The sequence below is a fragment of the Ambystoma mexicanum genome, chromosome 10 (assembly GCF_040938575.1).
Source record: "Ambystoma mexicanum isolate Mex_15411 chromosome 10, UKY_AmexF1_1, whole genome shotgun sequence".
In the NCBI taxonomy this organism is placed as follows: Eukaryota; Metazoa; Chordata; class Amphibia; order Caudata; family Ambystomatidae; genus Ambystoma; species Ambystoma mexicanum.
The window spans coordinates 1,023,969,542-1,023,995,050 of record NC_090932.1 but is presented as its reverse complement, the minus strand read 5'-3'; the positions used below and the strand labels follow the sequence as shown (position 1 = coordinate 1,023,995,050).

At 45.3% G+C, this 25,509-nt stretch overlaps 1 protein-coding gene across 4 annotated transcripts in view; it reads right to left on the bottom strand.

Moving 5' to 3' along the window:
- The window catches only part of ABCC5 (ATP binding cassette subfamily C member 5), a 2,124,586-nt gene extending 2,101,659 nt beyond the window's left edge, over positions 1–22,927 (bottom strand). For 3 of the 4 annotated variants that reach the window (XM_069618835.1, XM_069618837.1, XM_069618838.1), the window contains exons 1-2: positions 22,825–22,927; positions 18,357–18,539 (exon numbers count right to left, since the gene is read on the bottom strand). In XM_069618835.1, coding sequence (XP_069474936.1) covers positions 18,357–18,485 — 129 coding nt within the window. In that variant the 5' untranslated portion in view covers positions 18,486–18,539; positions 22,825–22,927. Of the gene's footprint in view, positions 1–18,356; positions 18,540–21,983; positions 22,125–22,824 lie in introns of those variants that run through there. The other variant, XM_069618836.1, reaches the window with a different exon arrangement.
- Between the last annotated feature and the right edge of the window lie 2,582 nt (positions 22,928–25,509).

The window sequence follows — 25,509 nt, the reverse complement described above, 5'->3', positions numbered from 1 at the left end:
CTGGAAAAGGCTGCTCAGAAGGAGCTGGCCCACATTGTATACTAGTAAGGATGCATCAAGAATCAGGGTGACATCGCCTGTCCTTTTGTTTCGATGTTCTTCTCCAGACAAATCTGTTACAATGCATACCTCAGCCGAAACGCTAATAATGCCCCAGTGCTATCATACTGTACACTGGGAAATAGGCCTCAGAAATGTAGGCCTTTGCCACTGAAGCCTATGAATACTAAGCCTATGAATATTTACCCTTCATTTTTGAGTCTCTGATCCTTAAACACTGTTTGCAGATACATCTTTGATCCTATGTAACAGACAAGTTTAAGCAGGAATAAACGTTTCATTCAAGTTGCGAGCTACTAGCCAAGCATAAAGTGTCTCATCCCCTCTATTCTGCACATGCACACCGTCTCCCACGCACCAAGAGTCAATTATGATTTACCAATGGCTAGTGTTGATTGCAGTGTTGTAGGCCCATGCTTGGATTGGCCTATAGGGCAATGCTCGAAACAAAAACCCAAAATGCCAGTGTGGGCCCGTTTTTTGGGTCAAAGTGTGACACTTTTTTTGGCCAATGTGGGCCAGCTGGATGAGTTATTTCACTATGCGGCTAGTAGTTTTGACCACTGTTGCTAAATACATATTCTTTAAATTGCACAATTTGCATCACATGTTATCCCAAAACTCCCCCTTGGGTACTATTCAAACAGTCTGCCACAAAAGGAATGAATTGCCATTTGAAACTGTGGGCCACTTGTTCATTGGTGCCAGAGACAATTAAATGCCCTAGTCCAACCCTGTGGAGGCCTGCTGCAAGTATACAAATTAACAAAAAAAGCTCCCCAACTGCAGTGCAGTCTCCCCATAATTATGTATGCATGTTTAACAGATATTTTTATAATGTGCAATATTTGAAAACATGTCAACTAAAAAGAGAACTAAAGCCTTCAAAGTAGAGCCTTCTTTTATTGAATCTAGGAAGAACCGCAGCTTAAATAATGGCACTAAAGTAACGAGTGGGTTAGAACTTTACTAAGCAAGTGTTTAAGAGACATCTCATCTTTGATGCAGACAGTGAAATGATAATGTTTGAAATCGAGTTATGTTGCCTAGGGGAGAAGCAGCGAAAGGGCAGTGATGCAATCCGCAAGGTTATTTATTTGGAACCGCTTTACAGACTAAACCATCTCTAGAGACTGAATATACTGTTAGGAGACCATGGAAGGGTTGAAGGACACATATGCTGTGATAGGTTACCTATTTTTGCCAGGTGTTTGCTAAGCATGCCAGGAAGTTGAAGATGTAAGATTGACTGACTGAAGTCTGGAAACTGAAAATTGACTCACCACAGGAATGGAACAAACAGTAGCTCTGTCTCTCTGCAGCAAGCCACTGCGACTCAATCACTACCAACATACATCATAATGATCAAACATGCGGAGGAAAGGAAATGTCCATTCATGATCTCCCAGAACAAAAAAATGTAACATCACCACTTGAACTAATTAAAATGAGATTAATTACGCAGTGTTACCAAGAAAGCTTGCGATTGCAATCAATTGTGCTCTGAGACTCAAAAAACACAGCAAGGAGAAGATTTTGTCATGAGATTTACAATTCGGTTTAGTCTAACCGGAGTATGAAGAGAGTTGGGAGCATTACTAAGCCTTCCTTGAACATACTCTAAAAGCCCGCTTACTGGCACTGATAGAGAACGGGTACCATCATACAAGCAAAGCACAACATTATCGCCCCAGCATCCTCACAACATGGGGGAAATCCTACAGTCACTGCCCTCATGCAAATAAACCAGAGTTCTTCTCTAGATAAGCAGCATAAACCAGAGTGCATCTCTAAATTAGCTGCAACGGAACGTGTTCCAAGTGCACAGACAGTGTGCTTTATGTGGAGATGACCTTCCAAGGACCCAAGTGCTATCCAAAGTTAAACATCTCCATTGTTTTTTAGTCTGAGTTTTTCTTTTGGTTGTATTCAGTCCAAGAAATATGGGGAATAAGTGGGGGGGCGGGAGTAGGGCATGGGGATGTGTGTGTAAATAAATACTGTTGTAGGAAGAGGCGTTGCATTCACTGTAGTGAGATATAGGGGGGAAAACAAGATTAGTGCTATAGAGGCTTGGGAAGATTAGAACCAATCTGAATGTCTATACGTACAAGTTAAAAGATGGAAACTAACCCCTACAAATTGTGAATCTGGAGTTTGTGTCTTAAAGTTGAATAGGCTATGGTGTGCCATAAGCAGGGACTTCACCTAAAAATGAAAATTATAAACCCACCAGTGGGTAACGCAAACTATTGTCTTCATGGAGAATGTTTATCTCTGGCCAGAAAATGTGTTTACTTCTTGTTGAGGTGCCCATCCAGACACACTTCGCTTCAGTGCCTGGTACATAAGGAAGTGAACTTCTTCAAAGCGGAGGTAGAATATTTAGAAAACAAGGTGGGTGAAACCCAGCAGCAAGGCTGAGCACAGAGTTCCTTTATGTGGAAGTAAGACTAGGTTCTGAAGCCTTCAAAGTAGAGCCTTCTTTTATTGAATCTAGGAAGAACCGCAGCTTAAATAATGGCACTAAAGTAAAGAGTGGGTTAGAACATAACTAAGCAAGTGTGTAAGAGACATCTCATCTTTGATGCAGATAGTGAAATGATAATGTTTGAAATCGAGTTATGTTGCCTAGGGGAGAAGCAGCGAAAGGGCAGTGATGCAATCCGCAAGGTTATTTATTTGGAACCGCTTTACAGACTAAACCATCTCTAGAGACTGAATATACTGTTAGGAAACCATGGAAGGGTTGAAGGACACATATGCTGCGATAGGTTACCTATTTTTGCCGGGTGTTTGCTAAGCATGCCAGGAAGTTGAAGATGTAAGATTGCACCGCAATGGAAAGCGAAAGCTGCTGAAGTGGAACGAGCGAGTGCTTTCATTGCATACTATGTCACACTGTCTTTTACTAAGATTGTGTCATCTATTAGTAACTGTGAAAAATAGCATGCACAAAGAAACATTTTTTCTGAGATGGGTGTTGTACTGATAGTCAACATGTTGGTGCAGATTTGTTTGGCTTTTCTAAAGTATTAACAACCAAGAGTGCGGTCTTAACTATGTACGGGTACCCGTGGAAGGTAAACCAGTAGATAAGCAGCAAGTGTTGGCAGCAAGTAGACGTGAAAGTATAGTTTACTGAGACCAAACAAGTGTGACTGAGGCAGCGTGCAAAGCAGCCTGACAGCCCACCTGGTTTGGGGCAGAAATAGAGCACACGTCCCATATGAATAATTAGCTGGAAAGTTATGACCCACCAGTCTAAGGAAAGAGAAGGAATCCTACTTTCTTCAGCTCATTTGATTACTGAAAAACACTCTGCCTGATACAAAAGGCCAACAAGAAAACTTCTAAAGCTTGGACATTGGAGTGAAAGAGCTAGAACAATCAACATGAGATTGCCCAACTTCTTGCGTTTTCTAGGTTGGTGGTCTGGAGTGGCCACCATTACCTACTGTGACAAACCATGGGATTCAGTCAGTTCTCCCCAGGGGGGAACCTTTCACTGTGAGGCTAGGGAGGTGAGTTTGCTAGGTGTTACCTTCCCTATGGGTAGAGGCAAGCAGGACCTCGCTGGGAGAGACTCCCACTCCCCCACCCCTCGGGACGAGGACTCCCATTCCGATGAGGAACTCCCTAAATCCATCATCTATAAACCATCACTGATAGCACCTAGCCAAAGAAAACAGGAAGAGCAAGATGAGGTTTGTTATTGTCATATGGAAACTGAAACCCTGAATAAACATGAACAGAAATACTTAATCAATACTGAGAATGATCATGCAAGTAATACAGAGTACTCATCTGACAGGCAAGAAGGACTTACATCAAGGATGAGTCACGGGAGAGAGAGAAGCCAGCATGCTTAATATCAGCTGTGCGAGGAACGCTGAAGCAGAGTAGGACGTGCTCCTTCCCAGCGTGTAGGGAAGCTGGTGTGTAAACCCTATAAGGGTGCAATACGAAGCGAGAGACACAGAAGGATTAAAGCCTCAAACGAGCATCATCATCCATGGTGGTGGCGTGACCGAGAGTCGGTGGACTGGGAATTCTATTAACTACGCCAAGGCCACTTACCCAACTACAGTCCGAAGTGGGTTCCAAGAAGAAGAGAAGGAAACCGAGAGCAGAGAAGCCTACCTGACACAGATGAGAGCATCCTGTCCTGAACGCAGGTCCAGTGACGCTTACCCTTAGAGTCAAAAGGTAACAGGGAAGGCGCGAGACCCAGAAAGGGACACCGAGAATAACAAAGAAAAGCATAGTCGTCCATGTGGAGTTAACGTTAACGTCACTGGAGAAAAGTGCAAATCTACAGAAAAACACTCATACTCGTCTTAGTAAAGACGGAATAACAGTAAAATTTAAGAATCAATATTGAAACACTGATAGTCGTTCCAGTAGGGAACGAGTAGTAGAGAATAAGGAAAACTGGAATACTCATGCTCGTCCCAGTAAGCACAAAGAGGTGGATAACATTAATAATCATTACTGGAACACACACACTCGGCCCAGTAAGAGAAGCGTTGGAGAGAAGTGAGAATTGTTATGGGAAACTTCATACTCGTCCCAGTAACTACCAAGTGGTGAAAGAATATCAAGTGGTGAAAAAGAGCGAGAATCATTTGGGAACAATCGTACTTGGCCCAGCCAAGTCAAACAGTGGACATTGAATAAAGGAAAATCCTCAAGTTTAGCAAACCAGAAAAGAGGGGGAAACAAAGTATGAAGGAGACTGTTGAAAAACAAAGCCCAATATCTTGATCATAGTAGTTACCAAGACTACCTGCAAATACTTTACTAAAAATGAACTTGCTGAGAAGCAGACCACAGGAGAAGGGAGTCATTCTCCTGTGCCTTAGTTCTTTTGATGGTGGCGGGGACAGGTCAGATTAAATTTGGACAGAGGACAGTTCTTCCTTTTGGACTCACTGATGACTGAACCTCTAGTTAGTTTGTGTTAGGTAGGGAAAACCATAGCCTGGGGAGAGATATGAGTTTTCACACTTTTCTTTAATAAAGAATATTCCAAAAGAGAAGACAAAGTCCCTGTCCTTCATCTGACCAGCCACACTACATTTTGATTGTGTCAGAAACCAGAAGGTGTCTCACCCCTAGTCCTAGAGAATCTGTCATCCAGGTGGCCAAGACACGGCCATTGTTTTTGGATCCAGTTCCTGTGGATGGACCAGTGCAGGAGGATCACCTGGGTGAGGGGTCTTCGGGGAGTGGGAGTGGGATGCCGGATGACAAGACGCTGTATCCCCTTCCCCGTAACACCTTTACCCCATTCTACCAGGTAGGATACATAGGAACTCTACCCCCCAACCCACTTTCCCTACACAAACACTTTCACACAGACAGCCCGCTCTGGGAGAAAACAGACTAACACCTGAGCAGTATACATGACGTGTCCCAATACAATGGTCAGGCAATTACTGACCATCACTCACACCCGACTTCCATTAAGCTTCCCTGCACAGATAAAAGGCGGAGCACAAGAGCACACTCTGAGCAAGGCAAAGCACATGAGGAAACAGCAGTTTGAGAAGGTAGCTGAACGAGAAAAGAAAGATGGCAAAACAGGAGGGGATCGCAAGGAGTGAAATTCCCTTGACCTTTCAGACAATGAACCATTACTTTCAAGAGCACTCGAGATTGAAAAGTGTGAGACCAGGAAACCAGGCTGAAGAATCCTATTGTGTGTCGGAGATTCCCACTAATCAAGGAAGGGAGAAGCAGCAGCCGCCGTGGTACTGTCGTTGGCTTCAAGAGCAAAGCAACATCAGTGTAATCAACACAGCCTATGAGTTGGGGCGAATGATACAAGACTGGTCTGTATTGAAGCCAAGGTTGCAAGCAGCAACATTGTGTGGCTTGCGCTGGAACAAACATTGTTGAAACGCGTGTCATAAAAGATGCAAATAAAGTTGGACTGCTGTTGAGTGTTTGAACTTTGAAAGGCAAGATACTGTACCTTTGACAGAGTGGTTCGGCACCGCGTGTGTGCTCATTCGAAGGTCTCTATAAAGGTATCCAGCTGAGAAGTGGCAGAAGTGAACGTTAAAGGGTTATATTGAGAAGAGAACAAAGAATTGTGAATCAAAGTGGTCCAGCAACGGATCAAGCAAAGTCCTGCGCACAGTCGAAAGTCTTTGATTTTGATAGAGTAAACAAAGTTTGGAAAATTAGATAAATGAGGTCTGAGCCCGGCAGATGGAGACCAATTGAGGGTTTTGTGTTAAAGTGGGTCTGAGCCTGGCAGAGGGGGACCTGGGGTGAACAGTGAATCACCAGAGAAGTTGTGCATATGAGAATCCTGAGGAGAAAGGAACTTTGAATGTATGTTTGTTGCATCAGGCCCTCTGAAATAAGAGACTTTGAATGGCAAAGAGACTTTGGCACAGAAGGTTCCGATACTAAGATTTTAAACTGCATCATCGTGCTAGAAAAGCCACAGTATGTGCTAAGTTAGAGTGTGCCGCCTTGTCCCATGCTGAAAACGTGGGGAAGGGAAGCTAACGGCTTCCTGACTATCCTGACATATTTCTTGAACACTTTTCTTTTGCACAACATTGTTTCTAACAGCATTTGTATTTAGAAGTAAGGATTGGCAATAGGTTTATTAGTATAGGCCTGTTTTTTTTTTTTACAAGACACCACTAGGACTGCGTTATTATTATTTAATGGTTGTAGCTTGCTCCCATCTTTAGATTTAATATTAGATAGGCATTTGTCAAACCCAATTGTAGTTCAATAAACACCCTTGAACTGTGATCACTTGTGTCTGTCTTCACCGTTTGATACCATGCCTTCCTTACAATTCCCAAACTACTTTAGGCAAGGAAGAATGTCCATCCATAAATATATGAAGTACATGCATACTGGCAATAACTGGTTTGCAGAATGGCTTTACCAGCCATTTGTTCTGATGAGGTACATTTAATCCAGTCCAGAGAGACAGAACACTAACAAAAACATGTTTTTCTCCGAAATACAGACTGTCAAACAAGAAAGTTGCTATGTGAGCACCAACCCCGCCAGCTCAGCTGAATTTCCTATTGCAGCAATGACAGTGCATGCTATGGCATAGTTTTCAGTACACAGCATGGCACAAACCAAGGGTACACATTGATAAACTATTTGTTGATCCTCACAAATTCATTATTTTAATTCTAACAAACAGAACAACGATTACTTCTAGTTTTATTGGTGCACATCACAAACTAATTTATCATGCTTAAACAACAGGGGTTATCATTATCCAACAATCCAACTAAGGCTTAGCTGGCGAGTCGAATTTGATCTGCATGTCTTCGGGGCAGACACTAAATCACTGAGATATCTAACATGCTTTACATATGCCAAAAGCGATTTTAAAGAGAGGTGTGAGCCAATGCTGGATGACATGTGCTGTTCAGTTAGAAACCGGATACACAGCTCAGTCGGCTGGAGAAGTTGGTCCAGAAGCCAGTGTGGTCCCATCCCATGATAAAAAGTGTTATCCCATGAAGCTGGGAAATGTAGAGGGATGGGTTGGTGTGAAGTTAACTTCGGCTAGATCACAGCTAAAATGGAGTGGCGCAAAATCAGCAACTGAACGCTAAGAGACCTGGAATGGACATGGGAATAATCATGGTGAAGGGCAAAGGGTACTAGAGAGCACCTAGATTCTACAGTGTCAGCACAGGTAGGGAAATGGCTGCTAGAGGGGCCCAATGACCACTTCCTGCTTAAACATGCATACACCAAAGCGTTTTCAGCAACATGAAAGATTTTCCTTCAAGTAAGGCGTAATGTCGACTTAGGGCGAACTGCGTGCAATTTCTTTTTAAATGAATTGGAAAAAGAAAAATGTATTCTGTGAGCTGATAGAGATCATCTTATTGTCACCACCCTGAAATGTCCCTTTAATACACTGTAGGATGATTTTGGTGTTTATATTGCGCACATCCAAACTGAGCCAAGCAGAAACCTGCATCTAGGCACAGATGTTCAATTCCCAGAACAATAAATTACGACATTAAAAAGGCAGAAAATGATTGGAACAAGAGGGTTTTCAATTTTCTTTTACAAAGAATCAGGGTAGATGTCTTCAGGTGTTCGGCAGGCTATGCATTCAAAAACCAGAAACTTGAAAAAACATCGGTTACCCCGAAAATGTAGTGAGAAGCTCGGATATTTTGCCTGATCGAGCGGCGAGAGCGCGTTGGATGATAGAGGAGGATTTTGAGGCCAACTAACTAGGTGCCAAAACCATAAATACATTCATGAATTAGGCAAAGAGTCCTAATCTCAGTTCTTTGTTGAATAGGCAACCAATGTAATTTCCTGCGATGCAGAGACACTGATGCAGATTTAGAAAGACTATGTTCAGGACTAACCGCAGCGTTCTGGCCAACTTGGAGTTGATGTAACCGACTCAAAGGCATCCCTAAGAGAAGAGTGCTGCAATAGTCAATTTTAGAATTGATCATTGTCCCCACAACCACAGGGTGATCAGATTCAAGAATAAATGGCAGAACAGATTTTAATAGCCTAAATTGATAATAGACAGATCTGAACCCTTCTGTAACATGAGCTTTACAGCTCAGACATGCCTGCCATATACAACCTATTTTTTTTACCTTATAAGAAAAGGAGGTTTCAGCGTCTAAAATGGAAGGACAGGGAGAGTCGTATCAAACCTAGCAAAAATATCCATTAACGCCTTAATATAAATGTTGAACAAAATTGGGGAGAGGGGCAACCAATGAGGCACCCCGAAAAGAACAAAAAGGTTCCCAATTTGACAGCGTGGGTTCTACCTGAAAGAAAAGAAGAAAACCACTTGAAGGAATCATCCGAAACCCGAGCAACCTCGGTTAGACTAGCCAGGAGCTACCCGAAATCAACCGTATCAAAGGCCGCTGACAAGTTGAGCATGATTAACATGCTCATGTCTCCTTCATCAGCGGCCGTAAGAATGCCTTTCCAAACAGCCACTGCAAGCGGTCTGCCTCTTTAGGACAATCTTTGATGATTTGCAACACTTGCTTCCATCAATCCTGAAACAATGATTTCATATTCAGGGTTTTAAGTGCAGCTGAAGCCCATTTTATTCTATTGAGTGCTCTCACCAGGCCAGCCTATGAACAACAAAAAAGGTTCAATGTTAAACACAAAAACTGAAATGTTACGGAAGAAACAGAAAGCAGGGTAGTAAAACAAACCATAAGTACAGTATCACAATTACCCTGAAAGTGGCTTCAGAAAATGGTGAAGACAACGAAACTACAAAATAAATTAATGAGCCTCGTATCTACTGCAAAAACTGCACCGTCTTTGCAGGCGGAAGTCTAATGTATGTGTTTCAAGAGGAATGCATTTTCAGAGTTGAGCTCCAACAATGAGTAAGCCTAACCTCCACACTCAAGTCTTCTAAAAGTAGGCATCACCGTAAGCCAGATAGAGAAAGGTCAGAGACTTAGCAAGAGCCTATCATCAAAGGTAGGGACCGATTCTGTGGAAAGCATATGCATTTCAAATATTAAAAGTGCACAAATGCAACAACTTCAGCTTGAGGCTAATGAAACCTATTCTAGTTAAAAAGGTAGAGATCATGTCACTCTGCATTTGAGCAGCACTTGTGGCCAATCATTTTGTACTCTTTGGAAGACCGCGTTGTCATTTCTCAAAGTGCAAAAGAGAGACAATTTCCAAAATATAATCTTGCATTACAAACTCTAGATTCTTTACTAGGGTTCACAATTTCTCAAAGACTTGTCAGCCTCTGAACACCTTGTCAGGATTTACCATCCCTCTGCGGCTTGGCATCGACCTTCAAGGGAAACACACTGTATCCTGGCAAAGGACTCCCAAGCCTCTCAGCCTATCACACAAGCCGTTCACAGAAGCTTCTCCAGGCTCTTTGTAACACTCACCTGGTATCCACGGGAACGTCACTCAGCCTGTTCTGACTTCTTACGACCTCGAACCCTTCCCTGGAGTCTACTCGACTGGAGACTGGGCCTGAAACACAGGATTGGTAGACTTTAACTCCCTATTGTCTCTGTGTGCTTGAACCCCTTCTTCCCCGGGGTCCAACCCTTCCCTTTGATCCACAGCTCACCTTGTTTTTTTGGAAAGTGTGCTCTCTGTCCTGCTTTCAGCCCAGGAGATTGATGCAGGCTCGTTGCTGCCTAGTTACTTCACTGGCAAGAGTCCGACAGGTAAGTATAATGAGTCTTTTGAACAGTTCTCTAACTTCGTTCCTTTCCTTCCTTAGATGATGGCCGGCGTCTGGGGATGGCGATGTGCTGCTGAGATGAGTAGCGCTGAAGGCGAGTGAGAGCGCGATGCACGATGCAACCCTTTCGTATTTGTATTGAACTGAGTTCTTTTTCTGTGTCTTTTAGGTGCCGCGACGTTTTCATCGTGGATGCAGGTTATGAAGAAGAAATGCGGTGAGTAAGCGCGGTATGCGGCACCTCTAGATGTTTCCACGCTAACCTGGAGTGGCTTTTCCCTCTTGCAGATGGATGAGAAGTTCCGGAGACAGAGTTCCCCCAGAGCGGCTGGGATTCAGTTGAGCGTTTGAAGCTCGTACAGTCTTTAAAAATAAGCGAAGATTTGCTGAATGCTTACTAATGCCTTTTTTTCTGTTCTTTTCCCTTTTCCTTAGGAAGCGGCGTGCCGGGATGGGAATGACACCGCCGAAGATGCCCGCAGAACAGAAGAAGCAATGAACGATGGGCAGAAGCGCCGCAAGGTAAGGCTGTTCCTAACGGTGTTCTTGTACTTACAGGAGCTGAGCGCAGAAGAAAGATGCAGGCCTACTGGAGACCGATCCGAACACGGCGAGTGTCACGCTGCAGGTGCAGAAAACACAAAGCATGTTTCTCAGCCTGGGCGTGGCTTAAATAGTCTGGGTATCCCAGGTGTCTCTGGGCTGAACCACACCCAAAAGACTAGACTGCACATGCAGTTCTGGGAACCGAAATATGCGGGGGCATCCATCTTGTCCCCATCAATGCACTACAAGTCCAATCCCCAAAGTTATCCTATGGGAGTGAGTGAGCCTGGTGCCACAAGCGCCAAGTCTGACTCCAAGTGGGTCTTTGGAGGGATGGAGAGGCCCTTGAGGGCCATGTAGGTGATTGTGGCCTGGCTCCAGCCTGACATCTTGGAGGGCTGGGGACATGAGGGGCAGGAATCATGACAGCCTTGCACGCTACAACAGGCAGTTCTGAGAAGATTCTCAAGCCTCTTGGCTTTTTCAGGATACCACATCACCTCTCTGAGACTTGAATCAGTCAATTTCTGTAGTGTGCAACTATAATGCACGAGTTCCAGTTTCCACAGTTCGCTGTGAGCGCTGCAGCTTTCTGCCCGGTTCAGCATTTCCCCTTTGTTCAGCACCTGTAGTTTGCACCCGGCACACACATTTCAAGAACTGCTAACGGCACTGCTGCTGGTTCTCAAACATTCTGTACTGTGCAGTCGCACTGGTCCTCATATTTCTCCACCCTCCGACCCATCTGGTCAGGAGATTCCACCATATTTTTGTATGTGCATTGCTTCTGTAGGTTTTTGTTCCAGTCTCCTTCCCAGGGTTCTCAGCGGTTGCTTCCCTGTCACATGAAGGGTAGACCAAAGACAAAAGCCCTAGCTGCCATAGATCCCATTTGGTATAGTTAGATTTAATCGCAGAAGATTTGCACAAAGATGATTTCATCAAATTCTTTTCAACGAATTTCACTGCAAATGTTTGTGGCGAAGGGTCAGGTGGGGCGAGGGTAATAAAGGTGGGGGGGTTTGCGGGCGGTTGAAATAGCACCAATTATACAGCTGGGTTTGAACCTGGGCACCCAGCTGAAGGTGAGCAGAATGGTAGTGGACTCATGATCTGCTATCTTTGACGATTTCTGATGACTCACAGTCAATGCTCGGGTCTTTACAAGGCGAGTGGTCAAAGGCAGAAGTTCCTCTAACCCATCAGTGGTTCGAGTGAGGCTGAACATGTACAAGCAAGACAGCTGTGGTGCTATGGGCAAAGATCATGCAGGTATGCCAAATAACTACTGCTGTTTGGTGTGCCCCTGATGCCACATGATGCAGGCTTAAGAGGCACACAAGATGATATCTGGTACTAATAACTGTATACACCACTCTCAAAGATAGGCAGAGGCCATGATTTTATGATACATCTGTATCCCACTTACTCACGCATAGGAGCAAAGCATGGCTAGTGAGCACTGTACTAGATTTTACACAGGGGTCCCTGGTTTGGACACCACAGGAGTACATCTGCCCATAGGAATTATGCAAATGTTGCTACCAACCATTGAATGCCTGACAGCCAGCTGTGCAAGGAGGCTAGTGTAGGGAAATATTTTCTAGGAGTACCCTGAGGATCTCGTAGGGGGCGACACAGGCTATAACTGGTCCGCGTCAGCGCGGCCAGTTTTAGAAAAAATTTGTTACGCCTCAGTGCAGGCCGTATTGCATTTGAGCAGTTATTTAGAATGCCTTAATCTATTTTAAATTGATTATAATTGATTTTATTGAATGAGATTGACCAAGATTGATTTATTCTGATATATATATGTGTTTTACAAAAAATGTAATTGAGGTGTTGCATTGAAGTGTTCTGTTGTGATACAGTATTCTACAATATTGGAACGCTCGCTGCTTAGCCTGCTCCTAGTCCCAGGAACTCACTGTGTTTATATTTACTTACCCTACACGGACAAGCAGTCTGAGGACTACAATCCCCAACAAGCCCTCTGTGTCGCATACCAGTAATATCATCGGACTGCGACACAGGCTATAACTGGTCAGCGCAAAGCGCTGACGCAAAGCCTGTTTTAGCCTGTTTTTGCCTGGTCTGCAGTCGGCAGGAACCGCTGCCGGTCAAAGCATTTATCAGGTATTCTCTCTTAACTATTTGTAATCTAAGTTTCATCAAGGATTGACTCACATGATGATTCATTTTGTATATAGTACCACTGAACTGAAAGTTCTTGACAACTCTTTGGGCAGTATTACTCTAAGGGCATTAAATAAAATTAGAAGTGCACAGATTTTTAAACCTTTACTGCAACTTCATCCTATTAAAAACACGATAATTAATCATTTCAAAGCAGCATTAGTGAACGCCAGATCTGCTGTGGCCCGTACTACCGAAATTGCATAACTTATTCATTCTTATGATCTAGATATACTAATCACAGAAACATGGTTTTCCGAGTCCTCCCCCAGCGTATTTCATGAGCTGGTTCCGGGTGGCTACTTAATTAAACATATCAATAGGACATTCCGAAGAGGTGGAGGAATTGCAATTATTCATATGGCCACACTTGATATCTCCCACCTAAACACTCTTGATTGGGGAGATGAATCTCAGGTGGGACTAATGACTTTTAAAATGTCACCTAAATCTACTATTCATGTAGTATTAGCATACAGACCACTTGGACCATGCAAACAATTTTTAGAAAATGTAGATGCCTTTCTTAGTGGTGAAGGGAGTAAGTATAAAGAGCTGCTCTTGGTGGGTGATTAGAATATATGGCTGGATGATCAAACAAAACCAGATTCTAAAGAACTCTGGGATTTGCTTAACGCTCATGACCTTCATCCTTTGGGCGTTAATTCCTCGCATGTAAAGGGCCACTGTTTAGATGTGGTCATTACACGTGGTGGATTCACAACTATGAAGGATGTTATGCCAGTTCATTGGTCGGATCACTTTGTAAAAAATGTTGTATTGAGTATGTCTAACCAGGCCAAACCCAACACCAAGACTAGACAGGCTTCCTATTCTCGGAAAGGCAGAGACTTAGACAAAATTGCTGGCATTGAAATTTCTGTGTCCCTTGATTCCATTGACCCCACTGTTCCATGTGAGGAATTTTTCACTATGGGATTCTCAGTTTTGAGCGTTATCTGTAACAAAGCAGCTCTGCAAAAACCAAAAGCCGGGAAGGTCTCTCAACCTTGGTTCTCAGCCAATTTACAAGAACTACATAAACTGGTTGGTAGGACCAGCCAGACCTGGTTTAAAAAGCCTACTTCAGAAAATAAAATCAAAGCTAAAAAAGCCCTGTTGGGATATAAACTGGCTATTTTTTCGGCTAAGAAAGATTTCCTGGGGAAAAAATTGCAGTCCGCTAGCAACCAGCCGAGAGAACTGTTCTCTATCATATCTAGGTTCTGTAATCCAGACTGTAAAAATGCAGTGCCTGATTTCACCGAAGCAAGAGCTAATCTGTTCAACTCTTTCTTCATAGATAAGATCAAACAAATAAGGGCAGGCATTGAACAGACAGTCTCTACAAACCCACCGATATGCATAATTAATCTTGCGGTATCTAAGCTTGATAGTTACCAAAATCAGACTTTATTATCTGCTTTTGACTTTCACCCAGTTGCCAAAGAAGATATCTATCAACTCATTACGACTCTTAAACCCACAATTGATTCTCTCTCTCCCCTACCAGCCTTTGTAGCCAAATAATTGGCACATGAGCTAACCCCATTTATCACCACTTTTGTTAATAAGTTTCTATTAACTGGGATTGTTCCGGAGAGCCTAAAGCTTTCCATCTTCTCACCCTTATTGAAAAAAAACATCACTGGACGTAGAGGTTCTGCAAAACTACTGTCCCCTTGCAGGGCTGCCATTCTTGAGAAGATGGTCACAAATCAGCTCCAAGAGTTTGTTGAACACAAATTATTATTAGACATATTCCAATCAGGATTCCGACCAAAATATGAAACTGAGACCGCCCTCCTAGTAGTACAGGATGAACTGTTGAAGGCCGTGGACCAAGGGGAGCTCACACTCCTGGTAATGCTGGACTTGTCCGCGGCCTTTGATACAGTAAATCAAGAAATCCTCCTGGAACTACTACAGGAGGTAGGAAGAGTCTCTTATTCAGCATTGAAATGGTGCAAGTCTTTTCTGACTAATCGTCAGCAGCATGTGAGATTGGGGGAGTTCCTGTCGGACCTCATCTGTCTGAGCTTTGGAGTCCCGCAGGGATTCTCCCTGTCGCCATTGCTGTTTAATCTATATATCAGACCTCTTCTGGAAATTTTAAGACGTTATGGGTTGGCTTTCCATTCATATGCTGACGATGCCCAGACATTTGTACGAATCACAGACTTTCAGGAAGCATTTAGCAAACTGGGGCAATGTTTGGCAGAAGTGAGCAGCTGGATGTCGAAAAACTATCTACAGATCAATGCTGCCAAGACCGAACTTATATTATTCGGACCCAAGCACCTGCTGACGGCTGCCAAGAAATTGCCTGTTCCAACATTGCTGGGCAAAAGTTTAAAATTTGTATAAAAAAAATCAGTGGGATGTATGTGGCAAGAAGATCTTGCCAGTGAAACACAGGTGGGAGCCAAGACTAAAGCAGTCCATTTTGTCCTGAGAATGTTACGTGTTACGTGAAGCACTTCCCTACACTCCCAAAGAGGATCATGCTTCTGTGGTAGGGGCGTTGACCAGTGCCCATCTTGACTACTGCAAGCCAATTGCTGGGTATCCCTTCCAAACAGCTCCAACAACTTCAGAGAGCACAGAATGCGGCTGTCAGACTGATATTTAAATTAAAAAATCCACTCATGTGTCCCCATACCGCCGGGAGCTACATTGGCTTCCAATTGCTGACTGCATTAAATTCAAGAAAGCTTGCATTATTTTTAAATGCATAAATGGCATTGCTCCTCTGTATCTAAGAGAGCTAATTCAGCCATATCACCCAATGAGACAACTACGTTCTAGCAACAGTCACCTCTTGATCATTCCTCATTCAGTCTATACATCTCGAGGTAACAGAAGATTCTCTGTTTTTGGTCCCAGGTTGTGGAATTCCCTACCCCTACAACTTAGGACCATGAGCTCTCTCCTGCAATTCCGCCGAGCACTGAAAACCTCTCTCTTCAGGTAGATGGCCCCCTTTTTTGGTGGGGGGACCTCGTTTTGATCCATATCATCTGCCTCTGCTGATGTCATCTGCTCCAAAATACGAACAAATTCGTCATGCGCGTGTTACAAATAAAACATTTTTTAAAAAAAATCAAACAGTCAGTATTTGCATCACTGACAATGCAACAGGATCGCGGCTCCCATTAGCAGGGAGAGAGAGCGAAAAGGTCACATAAACCAGAGAAGGGCAGTCAAAAATACACAAAACCACGCACCAGAGTAGAACAATGGGACTTTGTCTCACAGCAAGAGACTGGTCTAAGAGAAAAACAATCGCTTATTTTACTGACTGGAGGAGGACAATTGTGTATGGATGTCAATTAGGTCCTAAGTGAAAGGACCACAGGTTGATTGGCAACACCTGCCACTTATGTTTAAAAAATATTGGGTTTCAATTGATTTACAGACATCCGACAATCAATATCATTGAGACAGGACGCCTTTATGAAGCCGCCGAACTTACACAGCTGTCTTTGGAGGAAAAGGGTTTGTGGTTTTTCAGCATTACAACGAGTTTGAAGGAATCGCTACCTTTTTGAGTAGTTCCTTAAAACATGGTCAATTAAAAAAGAAACACACAGAAAGTATCTGAAAGCCAAATTATGCTATTGGAAGAATATATATAGTGTGAACCTAGCTCTTGAAGCAGCATGTGCAACGAAACATCAGAAGGGAAATGCAGTGGTGGGGGTCAGGTGGGGCTGATGGAATATATTTGTCCAAGTCAGTTATCTGTCTGGTGTTTTAAGAGAGCAGGATCTTCATCTCTTTCCTCGGGCTGCAAGTCTGGAAGGGAGTGGGAGTGGGCATGGGTGTGGCAGGACAATGCTTTGTTTCGCCTAGGAGGATGACCGCTTAGCTCCTTGTGCTGCCTTCAGGGATGGAGAGATTTTCTTCTAGGCATAATGGGGAATTGCTCCTCATGACCTTGTAAGTGATCTGGGTTGTCTTAATTGTGATACGAGCCTGAAGGGGAAGCCAGTGGAGCTCTGAGGATGTACCTAATGTGGTTACATTTCTTTGTTCATGCGATGAGGCAGGCTGCAATTGTTTAACACTTTCGGGAGGGGTGCAGAGGGGACGCAGGTAGATCTATATTAAACTTTCTGTTTGTATCACTTCCAGGGACCACAAGGGAAAACTGCAGCTATTTAGGCCTATATGCTGCATATGTACTTTAAATGACATTTCTTCTCTTGTGTATTCCTTTTTGGAGTAGACATAGATCGTCTGGGCCTCCAAAACTGGACACACTCACTATAAGCCATTAGGCATTAGAGACAAAAAAGACAGATGTCACTTTCCCCTCTTCACTTTCAAGATGGTCTGTCCCTCCCCTGCCAAATCACGTTTCCACCCAAAAGTGAGCTCAAATGCACCCTTCTTCCGAGAGGAACACTAAACTTCATGATCTCTTGGGAGCCTGCAGCTCACAGGGAGTGTTTGCTGAAAGTTGAGAAAGATACCCCCACAAGAACATTCTTGAATAGTTTAGTACACTTCAAGAGCTAGGATAAATCCAAAGATAGACTTTTGCAAGGATTCAAATATAACAATAATAATTTAGCATTTATATAGCGCTACGAACCCTCAGGCATCTGAGCGCTACTTATTGTTACCCACAGTGTGTGGTGCTCATTTATTGACCTCGGAAGGATGAAAGGCTGAGTTTGGCGCTGCCGGGATATATGCAGAAATATCATGAGAACCTACAAGGCCTTGAGACTGTCTTCCCAGGGTTACAGCAGGAAACAATGCCAGCCAGAACCTACGTCAAGGATCGGTGCTGGAAGCCCGGTTGTGAAATTTGGGTTCAGACACTTGACACTGCACACTTCACTCCCATGCGCCTTTGTTACTCGACTGTAATGAAGATTGTTTAAGATCATCGCGTGAGCGCTTTCTAAACAACGCCACCGATTAATTCATAATGGAACGGGAAAACTTTCCCCAGGATGAATGAAGAGAAAGGGCCAGAATGTTACAGTCAGGAAAGGTGAGGAGACAGAGGGCGACATGTAATCAGGAAGAAAGTCGCCCTCAAGGAAATGTCTGCAAGATAATACAAGTATGGAAATATAAAAGGAAAAGTAAAAAAAAAAAACACTAAAAATACAAGAAAGTGAATTAAAAAAAAAAGCCCTTGCTTGAGGCAGAAGGCCCATGCTTGACCTTTTCAATTAGAGAGGATATAAATACATTCAGGTGTTTTTGGGGTTACACGGGATTAAGCCTGGTACCATATGAATAGCCAGTGCGCATGGGGTGAGGGGTGTAAAACATCAAAGACTGAAAGGTGTTCCCAACATACCTGATGCTTGCCGTGCTGACACTTGAGTCCCTCCTGCTGGCAAGGTAGCTCCGAAGGGCTCGAGTCGCTCACATTTCTATACCCGGGACTGGGTATGACGTACTCCTGTCCTAAATCGATATCTTTCATCTTCTGTTTGCATCAGTCTCGGGGTGGCTAGTGCTTTGGTACACCTTTGGGGTTCTGCAGAGAAGGAAGAGAAAGAAGCCAAGTCACGCAGGTCCAGCATCAGCGGCCATCAGAAGAGAGGAAGAACAGCATTTCCCTGAGCTCCCTCCATGAAGAAAGATGCGAGGGGCTGAGACGGTCACGCATAACAAAATGCACCCATTCGTCTGTGGATAAAGCAAACACCGTGGGAACAAACTGTTCAGCACAAACGCGCAACACATTCTTACTGTGATGGCAAAAAAGCAGCCACAATCACTTATGCTATGGAAAGCAATGCAACATTCTGCATAATCGTAAAAACGCCATCAACACAAGCTGCATTTTAAAAAGTCAACACCGAGTGACAAACTGTAGTTCCATGTTTGCCGTCCGCGGGCTACCTAAAATCAAAACGACGGGAGCTCTGCTTTCCAAATGTACTAGCCTCAATAAAAAAAATACTCGTTTTAATGTCAGGGAAAACGGAAGAAGGGTGGAGGGCACGTTGGGGAAAAAAGGTGTAAAGTTGTGGATTAAATATCCTGGAACCAATAGAAAGCGGAGGAAGCTGTTATGAAGTGTTTCGTAAACACGTGATTTTATTAGCAACCCGGAAAGCATTGTATGGATTTTAAGAAGAACAAATCGCCACAGGCTCCAAGAAACATTTTCATGGAGTACAAGCAGTTCAGACAAAGCTAAACATACATTTAAAACATGAAACCATTACAAAGCAGAAGCAGGATCTCGGAGGAAATTCAGTCCAGACACATAGCTATTATTTGAGCAAATAATGCACACCATATCGCTCCCGCCCCTAATTACATTTCAATTAGGCAATTATGGTCCGATCGTAATTTGCAGCCTTTTCTCCAGTACATTTATCCCAATTGCATGCACGTGATCATGTTCGGGTCTTGATGGAAAAATAATACGTTATCTTCGCATGGAAATGTAAAAATGTGATAATGTGATGCAAGAACACGTGGTCCTAGCTGAGGTACCTGTGGTCAGAAAGGGGCTTCTAAAAGCACCTGGTCACCAGAGGGCAAAGCCTTGGGTGGCTTTTCGGCCATGGAGCTGCTCCGGGCAGTCACCTTGCCCAAGGATTTACTGACTTATTCATCATTTAAAACTATAATCGCACATCCTAGTGAGAAAAGATCCTTCATGTGCCTAAGGCCTTAAGTGCACAAGGAGGCAGGCTCCATCCTGCTGCAGTCGCAGGGGCACCCATTTCCCTACGGTGCATGCATCCAATGATTTGGCAAGTGAAACGATGCCAGGAATAATGGCACACCCGAGTCCTTTCTAGCACTAGAAACTGCATCTGACGCAAGCCCAGTGCAGCAAAACGGCCAGACAAATGATCTGCAGCACCACCCTTTCTCTCCCTTCCCCGGCAGCAACAGGTGGCTCACTTGATGTACAGAAATGAAAATGTGAATTACTGCAAAGCCCTCGCGCTCTACACAAGCATCGTGGCTTCAGCATTTTATGGGGTTCTTCTAAAGAAGGCCCTCACACATCCGGTGGATTCCCGACTCGTCTGGATGAATTCTGCTATGCCCTTCGAGCTGCCCCCGGCTGCTTGTGCGCAATTCTCTTATGAACAAAGGTTCTGTTCTGCCAACCGTCCATGTATCAGCATTGGTCCTTGGGGAGGGGCCGTTTGAAGCACTGGTTGCAACATGCCTTTTGTTGGGACACCAGAGATTATTTTACAAGCATGCTTCCACAGAACGAAGCAAGCAAAAGGCAGGGAAACTAGTTTTGCCGTTTCAACAAAAGGCATGTTTTGCAGAAGGCAAATCACCCATAAGGACAAAATTAACCGCAGGTGCTGAGGAAAGCAGAAAACGGAAAAAAAGGGGAAATACATATCTGGCAGAACAAACCGTGTCTACTTCATCCCTAGCAGACATATGGAAGGATCTTCAATACCCCTCCCCCACCTCTACTCTGAGGGTTAATCAGACAGAATGCGTCATCTTTCCCCTTCCAACCAAAGAAAGCCATACATCAGCACAGCCCTGCTCTCCGATAAACTACATGACTGATGTCAATTTAAGTGCCAAAGTGAGTATGGTCCGTTAGTCCCCAAGCCCTTTAATTGGCTGTAAGAGTCACCCCTTCCATGATGGGATCCAAGAAGCATGCGCTCCTGCGCCCTCTCACCTTCCCAGAGGGTGGTGTGAATGGTCTCGGCCACCCCTTTAGACAAAGCATTTTGTTTTCCGCAAACGAAACCAGCAGAGGCAGCAGGTGGCTTCCCCCCCCCCCACCATCTTGACAGCAACAGGGCGTTTGCCACCTTCCACACCACCATTCGCCCTACCTCGGACTGGCAAAAGTAGTGTTTCGTTTTATATCTCATGTTACAGGGCTTATTAAGCCCTTCCTCCACATATGGAAAACAGTCCTAGCCTCCCCTTTTACAAGAGGCGGATTGATGTCACTGTACCACTCACACAAAAAATGCTGGCTTTTTCTTAAGCTTTCACAGACCTCAGACTTTCCGTTGTCGCTGCCCCGAGGCAGCATGATGTTGTCCCATCGCTCATGGGCAGAAGGCAAATCCTAGCTCGGTTCTCACAGGCAGATGCCTAACAATGACACCCGTCACAGGTCGCGATATGTACTCATCCCCTACCGCAGGCAGAAAGATGGCTCGCCCAAGCAGAAGAGTGGTGTTGTCCCACTTGTTACATGCAAGTGCAGCCAACAGACTACTGCGCCTGCCCACCACTCTCTGCAGCATGGAGCAGCTCTAATGCCCATCAGTAGTTTCTGCTTCCAATACTTTTTCTGATTCATACTGGTAGCTTCTCTTTTGCTGATCAATAGATGCTGATCAAGCCTGCAACACTACGAAGGACACAGCCGCTAACAAGCAACGAGCAACACCCTTGTCAATGCTCTTTGTTGCCCATGATATTCCCTGATCCTTGATCATCCGGTTATAAGCAGCCTAAAACACGGGAATCACTCCCCCCACCATGAAATGATGCTCTAGATTTGGTGCTAGGAAATTCGAAGCGGGCGTAGGTAGCCTGTACTATACTCTCATGTTTCTTGAGGTTACCTGTATTTTGTGACCTCCTACTTCCAGCCCGTAGGCGATTGACTGTTGGAACACTGGGTACTGACTGCAAGTCTGCATGAGTCACATCTCTGCAGCAATGTGATGCCTGTAGCTCGATGCCCACCATTCATCCCTTTAGTACCATGCTCACCATCCCGGTCAGCATTCTGCTCTAGGGTTACATCCATCCACTTAACAGCACTGTGCCCCATTAACCCACCTCACGGTCACATCCCCGTGCCCTCTACCTATCGTTGTCTCCACTCCTTTAGCTGTGTCTGAACGCTCCTGCCCTCCCACGTCCGCGGCTGCATAGCCCCTAATTTTCCTCCACACAGACACATACAACAGTATCACAACCACCATTCGCCTTGGAGCTGGATGCATCGTACCTGACCCCCAAATATTAACTGGGGTGCCTGTATAACTTCTTCCTATGCCTGTGTGCCGGTTCCTCTGCCGTGGAGCTGCAGCGATACTGCACCGAGTGCTGCCTGTTCCTAGTCTCGTCAACGCTTGGGCCGCCTACGGGTCCTTCCCTAAACGGTCAAATGTTAAAGTCTATACTATAGCCTTGCCCCCAATAACCCCGGGCTTTTATACCTGTATTCCACCCGCACTCCCCAGCCTAGCCATTCATGTCTACGCCCTTCTATCCAGCCGTAGGACTAACTTGGTCCTGCTCTACTCACCAATAGGCCTGCCTTTATAAAGACGCAATCCCTCACGGCCGGGTCCGCTAAAACCGGACTATTCATCCACAGGCCTTGGGCTGCCTGAATGTTATTGAGATAGAGCAGTGTTCGCTATAACATCCCCCTAAACGTGTAGCTGCTTACACCCCCGCCCCTTTACATTGCGCAGCCTGCATGTACCCCCTGTACCCTCTCCCAATCTGTGCAGCATCCTCTATTTTCCCTGCATCCCGCCCTCATCAAAGCCAAATGCCTCTACCTTTTATCCCCTGCGCCACCACCCCACCTGATGTTTTCTAATAAGCAGTCCACCTCAGCCAAACGATGTAGGCATTATTCCCCCACCGCCCCGTACCATTCAGAATGATGTCCTACTAATCCGGTACAGCCTCTACGTTGACCCCCAGCGAAGACCAGACCTGTCATAATTCTTTCCCCACCTCTTCTTGTATTTTACCCCATGAGGTGGGGAGGGGGCACCTAGTGCATCAATCAGTTGCGCTTTACCCGTGGTTTGTCCCCTCCCGGCCCCTGTCACCTGCTGCTGCTGATGGTGCCGTTTCTCTGTCCAGCTCTGCAGCTCCTGTAACAATCAGCTGAAGAGCAAAACAAGCCTAGTAGCCCAAGCGTCCCCTCCCTCGTTGTCATCTACGCATGCTCAATAATCCATAAACCGAAGAGACGCTCGGGATATGTAGTTGTAAGGTGGTTCGATGCTTGTGGCGTGCACCAAAAGACAGACTACGATACCTAGAGGGCATTGGAACAAGCCGGCTTCTTTGGGGCACGCACCTCGCCTCGTGCCGCAGCACGTCGCCTCTGGAACGTTCTGTCCTAGGCTGCTCCCTTAGTGACTGAACGCATTGCGGGAGGGAGGGAGGTGACGGTGGGAACGTTCGTGTATGCTGCGCTCCTGTCAGTCAGTACAGAGGCAACAAACTCCTTTACATTGGGCGAACTCGAAGGCAAGCACGGTTGGACGTGCACGCGCTTGAACTTTCTGTCCATTCAGTGTGTCTAGATGCTAAAAAACAATCCGCATCTGATGTTGAATTTTCTGTTCGTTAATTATGAGTGGTATAATGCACAAAGCTGGCGACTAGCTGAGCCGGTTCAGTGACTGTTGCTTATTTTTTAAAACTCCATAACTCTTATGGCTTTTTTAATCAGAACAGTGTGCTGTAAAATCCACTATTTTGACAGGGAAATAACATTCAAACCCTCCAATGATTGGTTGGTCACTTGCTCACTTAGGGAGAGAAATGGAGCAGGATTGGTTTTGTATCCCTGTGGTGCAAATGAAAAGTAGGCACCCATGTTGATATAAGAATGGAGATTAAGTTCTATTCAAAGAAGTATCTTTATTCTAACATGCCTGGGTAGCACTTGATAAATATTTGCAGAGAAAGTAGTATTTGCGCTGTTTATTAACACAGTAGTTCAGCCATATGGTGGTCTATTATGTTTTCATATGCCCCGTGGACCTCCCGGTAACAGTGCCCCCCCCTCGTACCCGAAGATAAGGCACAGAGACGTCTTGCTGTTACGGGCTCCTGGCGGCAACTGACTCGCACGGGCTCCCCTTTATTCAAATGCGCATTCTCGGCCCTCGTGGTGGCTCGCGAATGAATACGGGGTGTACATCACTCCGTAACATTTCTCTGTTTTCATAAAGAATAAACAGAGTGAAAAACAAACAGTAATAAACTGCCCAACCAGGGCGCATACATTAATGTCAAACATACATGAAGTTCATGGGCCCAACGTGGGCTATTACCGTCCTCTCTGGGGATCAGGGTCCATTATGAAGTCACAGAATTTGACGGGGCACTTGCGACCTTCCCGACTTGGATACCTTCTGTCCTCATTCCTGAACTGATGGGGGGACTCGGTTGGCACAACGTTTTCTCTATCCTCGCCACTTCCAGACACCGGGCTGGCGCGCAGAGTCGTGGGTTCACCTGCAACGTGGTTGTTCTCTGTGGGTTCACCTGCAACGTGGTTGTTCTCTGTGGGTCTGATGTCCACTTTCTTGAAATAACATGCGTTCCTTGTGATAGTTCCTCTGCGGCCTGATGCAGTCACCATTGACCCATTGACATGGGTCACATCCATGGGGCTGGGCTCGTACATGAGAGAGAGTTTCCCTTCCAGGTGCCTGTTGCGCACTAGGACTGTGTCCCCCACGGCGATGTTGGGCTGCTGGAGGTGCCTCCTGACGTTCTCGCGCTCGTTGCGCACCTGCCGCTCCTCTAGTACCCTCTGATCGTCGATGGTCCCCGGGTCGCGCCCCTCCATCTCCGTATCAGTCCTCTGTTGCACCGATTGAACATAGCCTCTGCTGGGGCCACCCCTGTGGACTGATGGGGTGTGGTATGATACTCGCAGAGGAATTGATATAGGTTCCTTCTTAGCTCGCCCCCTTGGTTTTGGGATATTCTGAATATTTTGTTTAGGGTGCGCATAAACCGCTCGGCTTCCCCGTTGGGGCTGGGCCATAGCGGTGTCACCTTCCGGTGGGATATTCTGCACTCCTCCATGTACTGTGCATATTGATTGCTTTGAAATGGGGGCCAATTGTCTGAACATAGTTCGAGGGGAAAACCATGTGTGGCGAATATTCGCTCCAGCACTTGAATGGTGTGGTCACTGGCGGTAGATTCGACCAACTCTATCTCCGGGTAGCAGGACCATTGGTCGATTACTGCCAGAAAGTATGTTCCTCACCCAGTGGAACCGAAGTCGCCATGTACCGTGCCCCAGGGCCTGTCGCTTCTCCCCATGGATTCAATGCAGGGTTCTCTCGCTGCGGGGCTGGCGACTTGGCACTATACGCAGTGTTGCACTTACTTGTCTACACGATGCTCCAGATCTGGTCCTCACCCGTGCCTTAGTTTTGGCTGTGCCCTGGTGGCCACTGTGGGCCAGTTTAAGCACCCTCTCAACCAACAGTCGTGGGACCACAATTTGCCGTCCTCTGAGCAGCAATCTTTAATTCGACACAGACAGTTTGTGACGGGGAGCGCCACAGTGCTTGTAGATCTTGTTGTGCACTTTGCTCTCTTCGTGAAATGTTTGCCTGCACCATCTTCCAGTCCCCATTGGCCATCGCTGTACGGATAATCTGAAAGCACTCATCTGCCTCGGATGCGTCTGCCAGTTCTGTCATAGTTAACGCTATTGGCATAGCAGCCTCCACCACATGCCGGACCATTTTGGCGCA